The following is a 20270-nucleotide window of genomic DNA, read 5'->3' as shown; positions in this document are numbered from 1 at the left end:
GATACATGCCAAGAAAAATGACCCTCCTCCCTACACCCTACTCTTACGTACACTTTATACAAAAATAAACTAAAAATGGGTTAAAGACCTGAAACCATGAAACTCCTAGAAGAAAAACTAGGTAGTAAACGATTTGACATCAATCTACATAATATCTTTTAGATACGTCTTTTTGAACAAGGGAAAGAAAAGCAAAAATAAATGGCATGTCATCAAACTAAAAAGCTTCTGCACATGAAGGAAACCATCAACAAAACAAAAACAGAACTCACTGAATGGGAAAATATATTCACAAATGATATATCCAATAAGGGGTTGATTTCCAAAATATATTTCAAAACTCATACAAGTCAATTAACAATAACAAAAATCCCATCAAAACACTGAGCAGAGGACATGAAAAGACATTTCTCCAAAGAGGGCACACAGATGGCCAGTAAACATGAAATATTAGTGGTTCATCATCACTAATCATCAGGGAAATGCAAATCAAAACCATGAGATACCACCTCACACCATTCAGAAATGGCAATTATCAAAAAGTCAACAAATAGCATGTTGGCAAAGATGTGGGAAAAAGACAGCCCTTGTGCACTGTTGGTGGGACTGCAAATTGGTGCAGCCACTATGGAAAACAGTATGGATATTCCTGAAAAACCTAAAAATAGATCGACCATACGACCCAGAAATTCTACTTCTGGGTATTTATTCTAAGCTAAAGAAAACACTAATTAGATAAGATATATATACCACCCATGTTCATTGCAGCATTATTACCAATAGGTAAGATATGGAAACAACCTAGGTGTCCTTCAATAGATGAATGGATAAAGAAGATATAGTTGTGTGTGTGTGTGTGTGTGTGTGTGTCTGTACATGTATATACACACAAAGATAATATGCAGAAATAAAAAGGAATGAAATTTTGCCATTTGTGACCTTGGACCTAGAGGTTATTACGCTAAGTGAATTAACAGAGAAAGACAAATAACCATATTGTTTCACTTATATGTGGAATCTAAAAAAAACTTAGAACCAGACTCAGAAACAGAGACCAAAGGGATGGTTATCAGAAGAGAGGAGTTGGGGAGATGGGTAAAAGGTGAAAGGGAATAAACTCAGTAATATTGTGATAACGTTTGCATGGTGACATGATTACTAGAATTAGTGGGGTGATTGTAAGGTAATCACATTGTAAGGTATAAAAATGCCAAATCATTATGTTGTACAACTGAAACTAACATAACTAATATAATATTGTATACTCACTATACTTAAATGAAAACATTTTTCAAAATAAACTGACCATAATGATTAAAAAAAAACCAAAACATGACATTTATACAAATTAAAAATAGTCATTGATTTATGTTCATGTTTATCCACTCTTTGTATGTTTTAATTATGTTTTGTTTTATTGTATTGTTTTTAAGTTCTAATTGGAAACTGTGTGCCTATGTGGAACAGGTTGACTGACAGGTATGACTGTAGGATGACATAGTATCCTTAGAGGAGCCCCATATGTCAGTATCTCCATGTCTTTTTTCCTGGGTCTGTCAGTTTCTCTAAAGAGGAGCCTTTTAAGTTTTACGTTTGGTTGACAGAATTCTGGAAGCTTATCAGGGTAAGGAGGTTAGGGCTGGGACTGAGGTTTTCATCATTTGGTATAGATTTTCATACTTTTCCTTTCCATGTGTTTACTTTGTACACTCCTGTTTACTCCTGACTGCCTGCCTCTATTACTAGTGACTTTCAATCACTTTTCCTTCTATCAAGATAAAGAGGTGTAGTCATCTGACCACGTAGAGATAGAGAGGATATCTGACATTCTCTACCACTCTACAAGTAAACTTTGAACCAATTTTCACATTTTCTTCCTCATGCCTGCTTTAGAATTTAATACATAAGATGGCTCCAATATATGAGCCTTTCAGGGTTTTGAGCTTTATACCCTATCACCATTTTACTTGCTGAGAATTAGGTTTCATTTATTTCCACTACATCAATCATCACTCTAGCTGTTTTCCATTATGCAAAAGTTTACTAGTTTTAGTTTGCCATTGTCTTAATGCTTTATTTCTGCCTTTGTGGGTTTATGCCTTTCTGATTACTTGCCTGTTCACTTTATATGGGATTTCAGGCGAAAGGATTAAAGTAGTCATTTGTCTGAAACTTCAGGCTTCGATTTTCAAATTCAGAAAAAATTTTCCCCAGTAGTTATTAGCAACGTGAGCTCAGACTCCTATTCATTTTGAAGGGACTATCTAAATTTCAAAATAAATCTGTTACGGCATATTAAAGAGAATTCTAGAAACATGGGAAGAAAGATGCCATAAAATTTGGCCAAAAATATAATCAGTATTTTTTCTTGAAAAATCATTTGGTGACTGAAACATATGTGATGTTTATTATACATTTATTTTATGAAAATGTGATTGGAAAATTTAAATACAAATGAATAATGGATTTTACATTTTTTGGGATACCAAGAAAATTTAACTCACTAATTACAGAGAATTTTCTTCTGAATTATCAAAGTGAGAGGTACCAGTTGCCATAAAATTAATCATTTATGCCCTTTTTATCACTTCTTGCAACTGAATTTTTGGTATCTGAAGGATATTTTAAAGTTCATTTCTGCCAAATAATTTTGAATGTATGTGCTATTTTTATTTGTACTCATTAGATGGTGAGTTAACTTAGTAAAATATATGTATGCAAGATACATATGTCAACGTGTATATATAATATATTTAGGTACATAAAGTAAGCATATATAAAAATATATACATATAATTTATTGTTTGGTTATGGAAATATCCTGAGTTAATGGCACAGATTAGAAAACATTTGCTAGAAATGTTAAGAATACATTTATATAAAATAGTTGATGTTTGGTCTTCTGGGATTTGATGCATATTTAGTATAAATGGAAATAATCATTATTAGGTTGTTACTTTTCTTGAATCCTTAGAATGCTTCAAGTTCAGTATATTACTCTGATTTTTAATGAGATACATATAAGGTGTAAATACATGTAACATATGCTTGAAGAAATTAAAAATGGAATAGATTTGTTTTCCTGAGAATATTCCTTGTGAATTTTGGTCTAAAGAAAGTTGGTAGCACTTAAGATTTGCTCTGTTTTGTAAAAAGTACAAAATTAATCAGAAATTAGCATTTTAATCGGATTTACAGATTACATTTATAGAATATATTCGTTACCATAGTGATTTATCATAAAGTGTTTTAAAATACTTCTCAAAGGTATATTTTCATCATCCTGATGAATTATCTAATGTGATTTTATTTTCTTAGATGTTTTTATACTCTATTTTAATATTAGGGTTAATGTTCAATTCGTTAACAAATCACAAATTAGCCCTCTAAGTCCACTTCCGGTTGTAATGAGGATTTTCTCTAGTTTGTTCACATATTCATTCACCTAGACTTTATGACTGCTAATATATAGTTGTAACCGTGCTGCCTGCAGTTAGGTGTGGCATTGTTAAGTATTAAAAGTAACTGCTTGTTGCATTAGAATGAAGTTCTAACCAGTTGCATTTTAAATCTAATGTGAAAACACCAAGTGTATATGGGAGTTGGCCACTTTTCATTATCCATGGTTTTACTTGGCAAAATAATACAACATTTCTTACCAGTCATCTTTAGAAGAATGTACAATCTTTGTGGCCTGACTTGATTTATGAATGTAAATTCTTCTAAATTCCATTTAGAGCTAGCCTATAAATTATAGACTGATTTCAGTTATTTAACTTTTTACAGCTAGAAATTTTACTCATTAAAGCAAACACTTCAGGGCTGCTTTAGCTGAGGAACAAATCTTGATTAATTTTTTATGTGGCTACAAATGTCTATAAATGCTTCTCCATAAAGTTTCTCTGTCTACTAAGATGGAAAATAGCCAGAGCTTATGAGTTAGGAAAGTAAAATTGTGGGAAACCAGATATGTTTCAAATTATGGCATGATCAGTGGAAAGAATAATATAACTCATTTAAAGAAAACTGAGTAAGACATTTGTAGGTAACTACTATGCATGATTAATGAACATATGAGTTTAAGATATTTTGTTAAGTTCTGTTACCTTTATTCTTAAGGAAATGTTTATCATAAGTAACTTTTTAAAAATAACTTTTTAAGGTTATATATCACATATCACATCTAAAAGTGTCCGAATTACCACTAGGGTGAATCTGACAACTTGTGCTTTTTATACACGTCATTGTGAAGTTTCTGTATTTAGAGACATGATGAACTTCATAAGACATTCATCGTATTTGCTGGCAAGAGTTTTTGCCGGTAGTGTTCCTAAATGACTAATTATACACTATATTTTACACCATAAGTACCTTGTTTGCCAATAGAAACCTTCAGGTATGTATGCTTTTGGGAGGAGAAAGGAATTGGTAAGGAAATGGGGAGTGGTTCTTTTGTATATGTATATAAATTTTTTAATGTTCTATGAATGTGTGTGTTTGGGGGGAAATTTTGTGATAAAGTCAAAATCAAATAAGTTCCTTTTGAAGAAATGTTTTTTAACATGAATACCTCAGGTCGTGTTTCTGATACAAATCTATAAAGAAAATCTCTCTCATGATTTAAGATTTTACTTAGGTAAATGGCTTAAATGTGGACACAGCAGTATAGTGATTAAGCCAGGGTTTTGGAGTGACCTTTGCTTGAATTTAAATGGTGGATCTGTTATTTGGTATCTTTGTGAACTTAGATCAGTTACTTAACCTTTCTCTGCCTTACTTTTCCTCTCCATAAATAGGTCTAAAAACAGGTACCTGTTTCACAGAGGAATTGTGAGTTAATCTGTAGAACACATTTAACACAGTACTGTCAACATTGTATAATCAAATATATAAATGTTAATAACTTAATTTTGTTATGTTCACGTGTTTAACTGATTTGTTTAACATATATTAAGTTTTTGGTGAAATTTTTTTTGTTTTTTAGAAAACTTTTATGTGAAGCATTTTGTGTTGATTTCACCTTTATTGAGTAGATAGTAATTTTGTAAAAACTTTTAGTTGATTTTCTTGTGAATAGATGCTTAGCTCACATCCTAACAAAACAAAGTGTGAATCACTATTTTTCTCCCATTGTGTTACCTTTGGCACTTTGTAAGGAGTGTTGTCTTGATTTTCTTTTTCTTTTTTTAAATTTTTTTTTAAATTATTGGTGAATATTGGGGGACAGTGTGTTTCTCCAGGACCCATCAGCTCCAAGTAGTTGTCCTTCAATCTAGTTGTGGAGGGTGCAGCTCAGCTCCAAGTCCAGTCACCGTTTTCAATCTTTAGTTGCAGGGGGCACAGCCCACCATCCCATGCGGGAATTGAACCAGCAACCTTGTTGCTGAGAGCTCATGTTCTAACCAGCTTGAGCCATCCAGCTGCCCCTCTGGAAGCTCCGCAGCAGTTCATTGTCTTCAATCTAGTTGTGGAGGGCGCAGCTCACTGGCCCATGTGGAAATTGAACTGGCAACCCTGTCGTTCAGAGCTCACGCTCTAACCAACTGAGCCACCCAGTCGCCCTTGATTTCTTATTGAAGGCAGTGGTAGACTATATGTCAGAGTATGAGTTTTGTGATCGTTAAGAATTGGGTTTGGAGGAGGATCCAAGATAGTGGAGTAGATAAATACTGTGCTTGCCTCCTAACCATGACCATATTAAAATTACAACTAAATTATAGAGCAATCAATCTGGAAAACTATCTGAAGTCTAACTGAGCAGAAGACCTATAACTGGGGATATAAAGAAGAAACCATGTCAAGACTGGTAGGAGGGATGGAGACAAGAAACGATCAGCCCCCCACCTACTTGTGGTGGTTGAAAATCCAGAAGGATATGTCGGCCACAGAAATCATCCCGAGGAGTGTGGGACCCCAGCCCCACACTGGGTTCCTTAGCCTGGAGTACTGGTGCTGGGAAGAGGAGCTCCCACAACATCTGGCTGTGAAAAACAGTAGGGATTCTGACCATCCTTGTGAGACAGAAGGCTGCAGGAAACCAGATGTCCTCTTAAAGGACCCGTGCACAGACTCACTCGCAAGCACTCACCCTGGGCTCTGGTGGAGGTACAGTGACTCAGGAGGAGTCAAAGACATACCAGGGAGATGCTGAGTTGTATGGCTTCAGTTCGAGGATTGGAGGGACAGTTGCCATTTTCCCTGTATAGTATCCTCCCCTGCAGCCGGTAGCCGAGTGCCATCTTTCCTCTGTTGAGCCCTAACCTATATAGCCAAATCTGAATCTTCATTGGCCAAGTGAACTCTGCACACTCCACCCTGGTGACTTCCTGGAACCTAGCTCCACCCAACTCATGCAAAAGAATCTTTCTTGGCTAACAGCCAGCTCCACCCACGTTTCACTCTTTCATGGACAACTCTCGGGTTCGTGGGCCCCAGGTGGGTGGTGGCTGTCCTCAATATGCTCTGAGATTTGCTGACTAGTTACTGACTCAGCACTGGCAACAAACAAGAATCTACATTAGTCTAGTAAACACCACTCATCCCACCCTGATGACTCCCTGAGACCCTGCCTCATCCAACTTGTATACCACATGAAGCTCTATCAGTGGCTGAGCCTTACATGAGCAGCAGGTGACAGCAGGCCTTGGGGTGTCCTGGGCTTTTTGCGGAGCTATCCTCATACTGGTGGCAGCCACCCTCAGTTTACAGTGTGGCCTCTCCCATGAGCCTCCAGCTCCAGCGCAGAAATCAACCAACTGTGGATTGCTTCGTAGCTCCTATTAAGAAATCCCCAGCTATTTACAGGCAGTGGTTGACCTGGGCATGCACCAGAGAGCCCCTCCCATGAGGCCCTAGAACCAACATACCTGGAGGTCTGCTTCAGACCCCAGCACAGCACCACCCAATTAGCCCCACAAGAGGCACACCCAAAGGGTGGTCTTAACAGACTTCAAAGCCTACTGGAGTGGACCCTGTTCCAAGAGATAAGCCTCCCACAGAGCACCTCATAAGCTTCGAATGTGGCCAAACCCCACAACCAGTCAGTCTGAGGGTCATTCCCACCCACTGATGTGCCAGTAGCAATCGAGGCTCAAGTATAACAGGAGGGCATGCACAACACACACAAGGGACAGGAGCACCTGGCACAGGTGACTAGGGAGACTGTGCCATTGAGTCCCACAGGGCACACATTACATAAAGTCATCCTGCCAAGACTGAAATATGTAGCAGATCTACCTAATACATAGAAACAAACACAAGAGAGTCAACCAAAATGGGGAAATAATTATGTACCAAATGAACAGGAGAAAACTCCAGAAAAAGAACTAAACAATATTGAGGTAAGCATCACACCAGATAATAGAGTTGAAAAGAATGGTTATATAAAGATGCTCAATGAACTTAGGGGAAGAACAGATGAACTCAGTAAGAACTTCAACAAAGAGATAGTAAGCATAAAAAAGGACACAGAGACATGAAAAAGAGCCAGTCAGAAATGAAGAAGACAGTAACTGAAATGAAGAATATACTAGAAGAAATCAACAGCAGACTAGATCGAATCAGTGACTTGGAAGACAAGGTAGCGGAAAACCCAATCAGAACAGCAAAAAGAAAAAAGAATTAAAAAAAAAAATGAGGATAGTTTAAGAGACCTTTGGGATAACATCAGTAACAGCATTCACATCATAGGATTACTGAAAGGAGAAGGGAGAAAGCAAGAGATTGAGAACCTATTTGAAGAAATAATAACTGAAAACTTCCCTAACCTTGCAAAGGAAATAGACATACATGCCCAGGAAGCAGAGTCCCAAACAAGGTGAACACAAAGACACCCACAACAAGACACATTATAATTAAAGTGGCAAAGGTTAAAGACAGAGAGAATCCTAAAAGCGGAAAGAGAAAGGCAACTAGTTACTCATAAGGAAACTCCCATAAGATTGTCAGTTGATTTCTCAACAGAAACTTTGCAGGCCAGAAGTGATTGGCATGAAACACTCAAAGTATTGAAAAGCAAAGACCTACAACCAAGACTACTCTACCCACCAAGACTATCATTTATATGGAAGAACGGATAGAGCTTTCCAGACAAGGAAAAGCTAAAGGAGTCATCATCACCAAACCAGTATTACATGAAATGTTAAAGGGACTTCTTTAGAAGAAGGGAAAAAGAACATTAATATAAACATTAACATGGATAATAAAATGGTAATAACTATTTATCAATAATCTCTTTAAATGTAAATGGATTAAATGCTCAAATCAAAAGATAGGGTAGCTGAATGGATAAGAAAACAAGACCCACACATATGGTGTCTAAAAGAGACCCACTTCAGATTTGAAAGACACAGAGTGAAAGTAAAGGGATGGAACAAGATATTTCATATGAGCGGAAACAAAAATAAAAGCTGGGGTAGCAATACTTAGACCAAACAAAGGCTATAATAAGAGACAAAGAGGGACATTATATAATGATAAAGGGATCAATTCAGCAAGAAGATATAACCCTTGTAAACATGCACCCAACATAGGAGCACCTAAATATATAAGTCAATTATTGACTGATATAAAGGGAGAAATCCACAGTAATATAATCATAATGGGGGATTTTAACACCCCATTATACCAATGGACAGATTTTCCAGACAGAAATACAACAAGGAAACAGCAGTCTTAAATGACACACTAGAACAGGTGGATTTAGTTGATATTTTTAGAACATTTCACCCCAAAGCAGCAAAAAATATATTCTTTTCTAGTGCACATGGAACAGTTCCCAGTATAGACCATATGTTGAGCCACAAAACAAGTCTCAATAAATTTAAGAAGATTGAAATCATATCAAGTATCTTTGACCTTAATGGTATGAAACTAGAAGTTAATTACAAGAAAAAAACTGAAAAACATGTGGAGGTTAAATATTAATAACATGCTACTAAATAACAAATGGGTCAACAACAAGATCAAGGAAGAAATCAAAAGATATCTTGAGACAAATGAAAATGAAAATACAATGGAACCACAAAAAACCCTGAATAGCCACAGCACAATCTTAAGAAGGAAGAACAAAATTGGAGGTATCATGCAACCTGATATCAAACTAGTACGAGGCTATAGTAATCCAAACAGCATGGTAATGGCGTAAAAACACACAAATCAATGGAACAGAATAGAGAGCCAAGAAATAAATCTACCAGTACTATATGGTCATTTAATCTATGACAAAGGAGGCAAGAATATACAGACAATCTATTCAATAAATGGTGTTGAGAAACTGGACAGACACGTGAAAAAATGCAACTGGACCACCTTCTTGCACCAGATACATGAATAAAAATGGTTTAAAGATTGAAATGTAAGACCCGAAACCATAAAACTCCTAGAAGAAAACAGGCAGTAAACTCTCTGACACTACTCTTAGTGATATTTTTTCTGATCTCCTCAGGCAGGGGAAACAAGAAATAAATGGGAGTACATCAAACTAAAAACTTTTGCTCAGCAAAGGAAACTAGTAATAAAACGAAAAGACATCCGACTGAATGGGAGAAGACATTCACCAATGATACATCTGATAAGGGGTTAATATCCAAAAATTATAAAGAACTCATAACACCAAAAAACTAAACAGTCCAATTAAAAAAAAGGGCAGGGGACCTGAATATTTGTCATAGAGGACATACAAATGGCCAGTAGACACGAGAAGATGCTCAACGTCACTAATCATCAGAGAAATGCAAATTAAAACCGCAATGAGATATTACCTCACACCTGTCCGAATGGCTGTCATCAATCAACACCACAAGTATTGGCAAGGATGTGGAGAAAAGGAAACGGTTAGTGGGATTGCAAATTGGTGTAGCCACTGTGGAAAATGGTAAACGGTTTGGTGATTCCTCCAACAATTAAAAATAGAACTACCATATGACCTAGCAATTCCTCTTCTGGGTATTTCTTTGATGAAACCCAAAACACTAATTTGAGAAGATACGCACCCTTATGTTCACTGCAGCGTTATTTACAATAGCCAAGATATGGAAGCAACCGAAGTTCCCATCAAGAATCGATTGGCTAAAGAAGTGGTACAGATATACAATGGAATATTACTTGGTCATAGAAAAGAATGAAATCATTTGTGACATGGATGGACCTAGAGGGTATTTTGCTAAGTGAAATAATTCAGACTGAGAAAGACAAATGTCATATGATCTCACTTACATATGGAATATAACAAACAATATAAATGTACAAACAAAATAGAAACAAACTTACAGATACAGAGAACAAACATGATTGCCAGAGGGGAGGGGAGTTGAGGAGCTGTGTGAAGAAGGTAAAAGGATTAAGAAATACAGATTGGTATTTACAAAATAGTCACAGATAGTTACAAAATAATACAGCACAGAGAATATAATCAGTAATGTGGCAACAACTATGTATAGTGCCAGGTGGGTACTGACGGGGATCACGGCATAAATTCCATAAATGTCTAACCAATATGCTATACACCTGAAACTAATATAAAATAATACTGAATGTCAACTATAAATGAAATTTTTTAAAATTATAAATGCAACTTAAAAAAATAAAAAGAATTAGGTTTGGATCCTAGTTCTGCCTTATCTCTGGTGAGCCTATGGTGTTGAGATCCCTGAACTTCTGTTGTACTCTTAAACATAGGTGGTGATGAAAATATTTTTCTGTCAGAATTGTTATTGTAAGGATAAATTAGATGATGCATGCATGTACAAGTGTTTTGCAAATATGGTTTGATCTGAGTTAGGTATAAATAAATATTTAAACAAGATATAAAAACTTAGAAGGCTTTGCCTTTTTATGGGGTACCCCAAATCGTTTATGAATTCTATTAAGTTCATAAACTTAATATTAAGACATAGATTTTATTGTTTCTTCAGAGTATGAATTTAACTTTTTTGGGAATTATCTGTTTAGCCTTTGTGTTCACTTATTAACATAACCATTTTGTTTTCTGAGTAAATAACATGGAAAAAATTGTTAGGCTAGGAAATTGTTTACATTATTAATGTTCATAATTTTCACTATCTAATGTTACTGATTCTGTACATGATGCTAAGGGTACAGTGTAGTTCTATTGTATAAAATAACTGTTAAGTAAAGGTTCTATTGAATTAATTTTTCTAAGTCTTTAGGAAGGAAAGGGATGCTAGTAAGCCTATTAATTGTTTATATTTCTTTATGTCAGAACTTTGGTGTTCTCATTTTCTTCTTTTTCTCTTAAAACACGTTAGGTTTGTTAAACGCTGTACAAGTTATGGATAGTGATAGGCTTATAGAATTTCTCTGAATCAGGTACTGTTTTAAATACATAAATTAACATTTGATCCTTATACCCTGTTTCCCCGAAAATAAGACCCAGCTGGACAAGCAGCTCTAATGCATCTTTTGGAGCAAAAAATAATATAAGACCCGGTCTTATTTTACTATAAGACCGGGTCTTATATAATATAACACCGGGTCTTATATTAATTTTTGCTCCAAAAGATGCATTAGAGCTGCTTGTCCAGCTGGGTCTTATTTTCAGGGAAACGGTAATAACCGTTATGATGAAGGAGATAGTATCTTCATGTTATTGATGAGGAAACTGAAGCACAGACGTTAAGTCAAGGTCAAAGCTTGTGTGTGGCAGAACTCAGTCTAGCAACAGAGCCTGTGTGCCTAACCTTAACTATCTATCATTCTTCAAATCCTTTTTACATTAGTAATTTTAAAGCAATACATCTATTGTGGCATAAAACAATTCTGATACCATAAAAACATGTATGAAATCTTTGGAAGCTAAATTAATCTATATGTAATTTTTAACTTTTTGCCTGTTTTTTGGTGGATATTATTCTAAAATACATTCCACTCTTAACTAATTCTCAAAGTATTACACCTATGTTGGGTGTACTTGATTTCGTGTTTTTGATTATTTAGATAAACTTAAATTTTATTTCCTCTAGTCTGTCCATGTGAAATTAGGTTTAAATTTTAAATAACTTTTTATTGAAACATATATACACTTAGAGTGCAGTTATAAGTGTACAGGTTGTTGAAATTTCACAAACTGATCACATCTTATGCAACCAGCACTCAAATCAAGAGGTAACATTACCAGCATTATTCAACAAAAATAACATTTCTTCTGCTGAGCTTACTTAGTTTTTGATTTGTGAGTATAGCTTTTCTTACCTGAGGCATAGTTATAGTAGCTGTTTTTAATATCATTGACATCATTCAATATCTGGATCACCTCTAGTGTTAGTCTACATTTATTGTTTTTTCTTATCACAAAGTTTTGATTAGTTCAAAGTTGACAGCAGGAATCCCATTGCATTGAAAACTGTAATTATATAATGTCATTGTCCCCTTGTGACTTCTAGCAATGACCTTTTGTAAAATGGATGTTTTAACACTGTTATCTTTTACAGGGCATCTTCTCTACATTCATTTTCATCCAAGTCATTCCGGGATTTCTTAGTAGAAGAAAAAAAATCTGTTACTGGCCATAGTTTAAGAGAGCATATCAAAAAAGTTTGTTTTAAAGGAATTGAGAATTCGCAAGCTCCAAAAGTTGTAAGGTAATAAACTTACACATTTTCTATGTTAAAATGTTGGATGGTAGTTTTATGTTCTGAAGTAATCTTTAAATATTTATAAGGCAGATTTTACACATTCTTTTACATTCAAAAGTAACATGTCTTTTTTTTATGTTTTATTTTGGTATAATTGGCTTACAGTAAACTGTATATATTTAAAGTATACAATTTGACGTTTTGGCATATGCATACACTTGTTAAACCATCATCACCAACCACATTCCAGACAGTGAATGTTAACTATCAATCTCAGAAGTTTCCTCATGCCCTTTTGTAATTCCTTCCTCCCTTTCCCATCCTGCTCTCTATGCATATACTGACCTGCTTCTGTCTGTACAGACTAGCTTGTATATTCTAGAGTTTTTTATCAATTGATTTACTCAGTACGTACTGTTTTTTTTAAAAATCTGTTTTTTACTTGGCAGATATTTTGAGATTAATCAAAGTTGTTAAGTATATCAGTAGTTCATTCCATGTTGTTGCTCAGTAGTATTTCATTGTATGGATATAAAACAATCTGTTTATCTGCATCTGTTGATAGATCTTTGGGTGTTTTTAGTCTTTTCTCTAGCTATTTTTGATAATTGGTTTTTAAAGTCCAGTGTGATTTTAAAAGATGTTTCATATTTTAAATGCATACATGTAATGTCTTAGTGTTAAACTTTGACAGTAAAAATGTTTGTCTGACTACATTTGAGTGCCACTTATACACATATACATGTGTTTTGTATGTATTACATACATAATTATAATCAAAACATATGTTTTAAAATAGTTAGGTTTACATTTCATTAGGTTTGTCTATTCCAGACAGATTTTTTAATTAGAAAAAATTTGGTTATTTGTTATCCTCTGTAATGACCCTACATCTAGTATATTTTAAAAACTGAATATAGTATATAGTCTTTTTTGATATAAGAAAAACAATAGTTTTTGTAAGTTATATGATTAATGATGTCCTAGAGACCATATTTTTAATTAGAAAAGTATGTAACTTCTTTGCTTTCCTACTGGAGACACACAAATCTTGTCTCTATTTGTATTCATTATATCTTCATCTTCCCTTATTGTTTTGCAACAGCGTTATCCTTCTTATCTAAGGCTAATATTTATACCTGTGCTTGTATCTTAACCCGTTTTCACTCCCGAGCCTTAAACTATTAATTATCCCTCTCTTTTCTTGTGGATATTCAACCTTTTCCTTTTAAGTAGATTCTTCCCATCTAATTTTGAGTATGCTCAGGTCTCTTTCATGTGATCTGGGTAAGATAATCCTTCACTCAGCTCCCACACTTTCTGCTAGCAGTTGTCCTATTATTACCAATATCCTATTTCCTTCACAGCCAGATTTCTCAAAAGAGCTGTCAACTCCCACACACTTCATAATCCATTCCGGCTTCTAGTCCCATTACTAGACTGAAACATTTCAGGCTAAGTTTAGCAGTGACCTCCATATTACCAACACCATGGACTTTTTATATGACTCATTGTACTTGAAGGTCAATTACAGGTCATCTTCTCATTTAACTTTATATTATTTCTATGCTATCTATTTCATGAGCTTCTATGTTCAATTATTCCCTATATACTAAAGACTCACATCTGTCATCTGAGCTTCAGACTTAGTTGTCCAACTGCCTTCTTGATATATCCATCCTATTTGAATGTTAGCAACACTTTAAACTTTATGTCCAAAACCAAGCTTAATGTTTACCTCATACCTCTCTCATAAAACCAAAATCAAACAAAAATATAGACAAAACATTAAATAGCCCATTCTTCCTGATTTTTCTTCCTTGATAAATGTCCTTTGCAATTCTTTGACATGTCTGTCTTCCTCACCAATGTCCAGTCAGTCATCAGGACATGCCAGGGTTAAGTTATCTCTTACACATTTCTCAAATCCATATACTAAACTCCACCGTCATCACCCTCATTCAGGCTACTGTGATCTTGTACCTGGGCCACCTGAGTAAGCCTCCTAACTGGTCCTGCCACAGCCTTTTCTTTTCTTTTCTTTTCTTTTCTTTTCTTTTCTTTTCTTTTCTTTTCTTTTCTTTTCTTTTCTTTTCTTTTCTTTTCTTTTCTTTTCTTTTCTTTTCTTTTCTTTTCTTTTCTTTCCTTCCTTCCTTCCTTCCTTCCTTCCTTCCTTCCTTCCTTCCTTCCTTCCTTCCTTCCTTCATATTGAGCCAATGTGTTCTTTTTAAAGTGCAGATTTCACTGCTCTTAGGATTAAAGATAGAATTCTTATATGGCCTTCAAGGACTACCTAGTCTAGCTTCTGATGACCTCTTTGCCCTATCTTTTAATGTGATCTCTGTATTCTAGCCATCTCGGCCTTCTCTTAGTTTCTTGAATGCCATTTACTTCTTCCCACCTACTACACTTTGACAGTTGACTGACTCTTTCAGGTTCTATTCAGCCATATTTTGGAGGAAAGTCTGACTTCCCTTTCTGGGTCAGTTTCCTGTTACATGTCCTTAGTGTACTTCTCCCTCATCATAGTTTTCACAGTTATGCTTATTACTAGTATGATTCTTTGTTTAATATTTTCTACTACAAGTATTTTCATGTCTGTGTATTCAACTCTGTGTTCAATGAGAACAAGGAAGATTGATCTCTTTGCTTATCACCAATGCTTAGAATGTTTCCTATCATGTAGTAGGTACTCAGTGAGGATTTGGTAAATGACAGGATAAATGAATGAAATAAAATTGTAGCTCTGTCTCAAGTAACATCTGTTTCTAATATAGCAAGTTATATGTATAAATTTTAAGGTATGAACATTAAGTTCATTTCTATAATTTTTAATATTTTAAATATTACCATTGTACATTAAATTTTCTTATTTTCTTTGGGTAAATATTTTTGTCATGGAACTCTTAAAATATTAAGGATCTGTGGTTTCATAGTTGATCACTAGGGTGTGCTATTACATCAGGGCTCTTAATTGTGAAAAGTGATGTGTGCTGTTACAGTGCTTTGGAGATTGTAGGTAAAGGAGTGTATGATAGTATCATGCCATCCTTACCTTGGTTTTTGGTAAGTGGAAGTTAATGTTTTAAATAGATGTGTGTTATCTGATCACTGAGAAAGAAAATAGCTTGAATTTCGTTTTCTAATACCATAGGAAATATGTAATCATAAGTGAGTTTTTTTTTAAAGGAAGTAATAAAACATAACAGCTGAAGTAAAATATTAATTCACCAAATTATGGGACAACTGACATATGCACAACATTCTGTTGGCCTCTCCTGGATATATAGAAAAGTACAATACACAGACCTACCCTTAAATGTGTTTCAAATCTAGTTGCTAAGTCTAAATATGCACACATGGGAATTAAATAACTGAGCAAGGATGAAGTTACAGTACAATATAACAATATGAAACAAGTCACAAAACAATATGTGATTAAAGGCCAGATGAGTGGCTCAGAGAAGGGAAAAAATGGCTGGGCTAGTGTTGTAAGGAAAAACTTCATTGAGAAAGACAGGCTTGAGTATTAGTTTATAAACACTTTTGTATTCAATCCCAAGTATTTTTTTATTTTTTTTAATTTTCAATTACAGTTGACATTCAATATTATTTTGTATTATTTTATTTTAAAATGTTTTCTTTCATTTTTCTTTCACGTTTAGATGGCCTATTTATGTTGTTTTTATTTTCAGAATGCTAAATTTAATACAAATTGTCCATTGAGATGTCTGTTTCTATGTTGCAAATGCCTTAAGCTTAATGATAAGATATCAATTTTCTGAAAGAGTAGAATTTTTTTTTCTATTTGTTTAATCATAGCTCTTTTGTACTTACCAGTTTTCCTTCATACTAAGATGAAATTTGGGTAAATTTATAAATAATGAAATTATCTATTGAAATATTACTAGTGGAGAGAATTCTGGGATTATAATTTTATGAAACAGATTTGACTTTCAGTCTAACATTTATAGTAGCCCTCTATGAACCTTTCTGAACCTCAGTTTCATAATATGTGAAATGAGAACAGTAATGCCTGCCTCATAGATTTATTTTAAGGCTTTTATCAGGTAATGTATATGACAGTACTTTATAAATTACAAAATGTTACATAGATACGTTGTTATAATTAAGCTCTGATTGCTTAACTTTGATTTAAGATGGACTATATAAGATACTAGTCCTGATAATTCAATTCTGTTATCCAGTTACATACCATTTTCTTTTCTTTTTTATTAAAGTTTATTGGGGTGACAATGGTTAGTAAAGTTACATAGGTTTCAAGTGTACAATTCTGTAATACATCATGTATATGTCACATTGTGTGCTCACCACCCAGTCAATTCTTCTTCCATTTTCTAAGACGGAGCTTGTAGCTGCTGCTTCTTACTTAACAATTAAATAATAATTGGTTCTACATTGCAAGTGTCAAAACACTTTAGCTGATCTGCAGATACCAGGATGATGTGTGTGTGTGTGTGTGTGTGTGTGTGTGTGTGTGCGCACGCGCGCAGAATGATTTTTGAGCACCACTTAAGTCAGTATCTATTTTTGTTCTGCGTTATGCTTTAATGACCTAGAAGGCCTCTAATCTCTAGTCTTAGACTGACTTTAGAACCTTTCAAGGAAGTTTCAAGGAAGTTTGCATTTAGTCTCTGTTTAAGATAATTACCTATTCCATCAGAATGTAGAATTTTTCTATTTATTTTACGGTCATTTTAATCCGGATACCTCATAACAGGTTTATCCCAACAGCTTTCTAATTCATTTCTTTGGCTTCATTTTTCTTAGTTGTCATTTATTTTATCCTGGAGACTTCTCTTATTTGGTCAGGTATCCAGCAGATTTCAAGTCATAGAATTTCCTTAAAACTAAGAACCCTGTAATTATACCTATTTTTATTTCAATTTGTATTTCATTACCTACTTCTGGAAGAAAAAAGTTACCAGTAATTCAAAGGAATAAGGACCTTTTTAGGAAAAAACTGCTTTTATTTTATCCCATACTTAAAATCCTTTGGCTTTCTGCTTCAGTTATTTGTTCTGTAATTAACTTTTCACAACAGCTATGTTCTGCTGGACACCGAGATACAAAGATGAATGAAACATAGTCCTATATCTTGAGAGACTAGTCTACTAGTTAAGTCAGACATGTAAACAATAACACAATGGGTGAAGCTCCATAATAGTAATTGAAGTGCTGTAGAAGCAGAGATAAGGTGATATTTGAGCCAGTCCTTAAAGAAAGAGAAGACATTTGTAGTGGAATGTGTTGTAGATCAAGGGGAATGCTAGAAATAAAGGCATCTTTGTGATAACAGAAAACACTCTGCACTGTGAGTGAAAAATGCCTGCATTTGAGTTATGTCTTTGCCACTTACCCAATTTGTGAATCAGATAAATTATATATATATATATATATATATATACACACACACACACAGATATACATATATATATACATATACATATATATGTATATTTTGTTTTTGTTTTTTAAATTTTTTTTATTGGGGAATATTGAGGAACAGTGTGTATCTCCAGGGCCCATCAGCTCCAAGTTGTTGTCCTTCAATCTAGTTGTGGAGGGCACAGCTCAGCTCCAAGTCCCGTCACCATTTTCAATCTTTAATTGCAGGGGGCGCAGCCCACCATCTCATGGGAAAATTGAACCGGCAACCTTGTTGTTGAGAGTTCACGCTCTAATCAACTGAGCCATCTGGCTCCCCTGTATTATTCTTTAAGTCTTAGTTTCCTAATCAATATAAAGGCAATAATATCTGCTTTCTTCACAGAATATTGTAAAAATTAAATAAGATAATGTATGCAAAAATACTCTCAGTAAATTTGCCCAAACATCAGGTCTAAACATTTTAGCTTTCACTGTTTCAATATAACTTTATTTCCCTTTTAATCTCTTCCAACTCTTAATTCAATTATTCTGGGTACCGAAGAGAAGAGTCTACCTTTACATAAGCCACCAAAATCTTTTATCATTCCTTGTATTTGTACGACCAAAACCCTATCTTAGTGTCACTCTCCTCACTTTTAATGTCATTTCCTCAGTGAAGCCAACAGCGTGTACCCTCTTCCCTATTATGTTAATTTTTCCTGTGTAGCTGTAATACTTTGTACATATTGGTATAGATAAGTTACAGTATTCTCACGTTATTGTATCATTGCTTATTAACATTTTAAAATCTCTCCTACCAGAGTTTTTTGAGGTGGAGGGACTTAATTTTTAATCACCCTGATTTTCAGCACCACAGGGTTGCCATATTTCCAATAATGTGCATAAATGAATCAGAAAGTCAGTATTTTAGGCCCTGTGTGCTCACACTCGGCCTTTCTGTTGTTAAACCTGTCTAGGCCTATGTTTGCTCATTGTTGAAAGAGGGCATTGGATTAATATAGATAATCTCTAGGTACCTCTCTAACTCTAAAATTCCACAATTAGGCCAGTCTCTATAGTACCGTTATTAATTTTTCCCTTTACTGGAATGCTTCCTACTACCCTCATCCTACATCCCTTTTACTGTCTTCTCCATGAGGCCCTCTCAAATGACCAAATCTTTCTGGTTTTTATAGTCCTTATAATCAATCAGTAGACCTCAGTTTGTTAGATAGGGTCTTAAATCTTTTTCTATTGTTTTATTAATCAGTAGACCTCAGTTTGTTAGATAGTGTCTTAAACCTTTTCTATTATATGTCATTGTATGTTGTTTTCTAATCTAGTTTGTGAATTCTTAGAAGATAGAAATCATGTTTTATATTTCTGTTCTATCTATAATCCCTAGTTTGTCAAAGTATTTACTGTATTTTAGTCATTCACAAAATTTGGCTGGTAATTATCTGGTCTCTATATACAATAAGTCTTCATTTAATGTCATCAGTAGGTTCTGCAACTTTAAGTGAGGAGAGCATAATGAAACCAATTTTACCGTAGGCTAATTTATAAAAATAAGTGTTAAGTTCTTATAGCATCAACATTATAATTAAACGATGTTGAATGAAATGATGTTATTTAAGGACCCGCTATATTTTGAAATTTAATGCTAAATTGTCAACTTTAGTCATAAAATATTAATTATGTAAAACACTTTTCACATAGTTGTCTGTATTTCTTAATGTATATTTGATTGCAATAAATGGCTATATGGATATTATTTTAAAAATAGACCATTTCTTGTGAGATCCTCCCCTATGGTATTTTATATACAAGATTTTATAAGTACCTGTAGATTGTTTTTTCTTTGCTTATAATTTTAAAATTAATTATGACTGCATACATTAATTTGTCTCTTGAGTCAGGGGCTTGCAATTCTTTCTCTGTCTTTCTATTAATAAGCAATTTTACTAATGTTAGTAGAGGCTTCATCCTTCAATTTTGGCATTTGTTTTGCAGATGCTCTACTCATGGTACCCCAGGACCAGAAGGCAGCCATATTTCAGATGTACCAATTCTAGACAGTCACAAGTAAGGTTAATTAACTAGCTTTGGGACCTCCAAAGGCAGGCTGTTGCTTAGCACTGAAAGAGAATATTAAAAAATTGGGAATAGTGTGATATTGACTAGAATATGTTATCTGAATACTCTTTGCTCCAGAGTTTGAATTACCTTTCTGTTGTTAAATTGCTTCTGCTCCATCCCACTTTTTGATGCAGCACTGATCTAAAT

The 20270-nt window shown here is 34.4% G+C and overlaps 1 protein-coding gene across 3 annotated transcripts in view; it reads left to right on the top strand.

Annotated features, from left to right (window-relative positions):
• IBTK (inhibitor of Bruton tyrosine kinase) overlaps positions 1-20270 on the top strand; it is a 102593-nt gene that overhangs the window by 64178 nt on the left and 18145 nt on the right. For all 3 annotated transcript variants that reach the window (XM_074333227.1, XM_019729561.2, XM_019729560.2), the window contains exons 26-27: positions 12450-12599; positions 19998-20069. In XM_074333227.1, coding sequence (XP_074189328.1) covers positions 12450-12599; positions 19998-20069 — 222 coding nt within the window. The remainder of the gene's footprint in view (positions 1-12449; positions 12600-19997; positions 20070-20270) is intronic.

The sequence above is a fragment of the Rhinolophus sinicus genome, linkage group LG05 (genome assembly GCF_036562045.2).
Source record: "Rhinolophus sinicus isolate RSC01 linkage group LG05, ASM3656204v1, whole genome shotgun sequence".
Lineage (NCBI taxonomy): Eukaryota > Metazoa > Chordata > Mammalia > Chiroptera > Rhinolophidae > Rhinolophus > Rhinolophus sinicus.
Note: the sequence above shows the minus strand (reverse complement) of the source record. Positions and strands in the feature narration are given on the sequence as shown.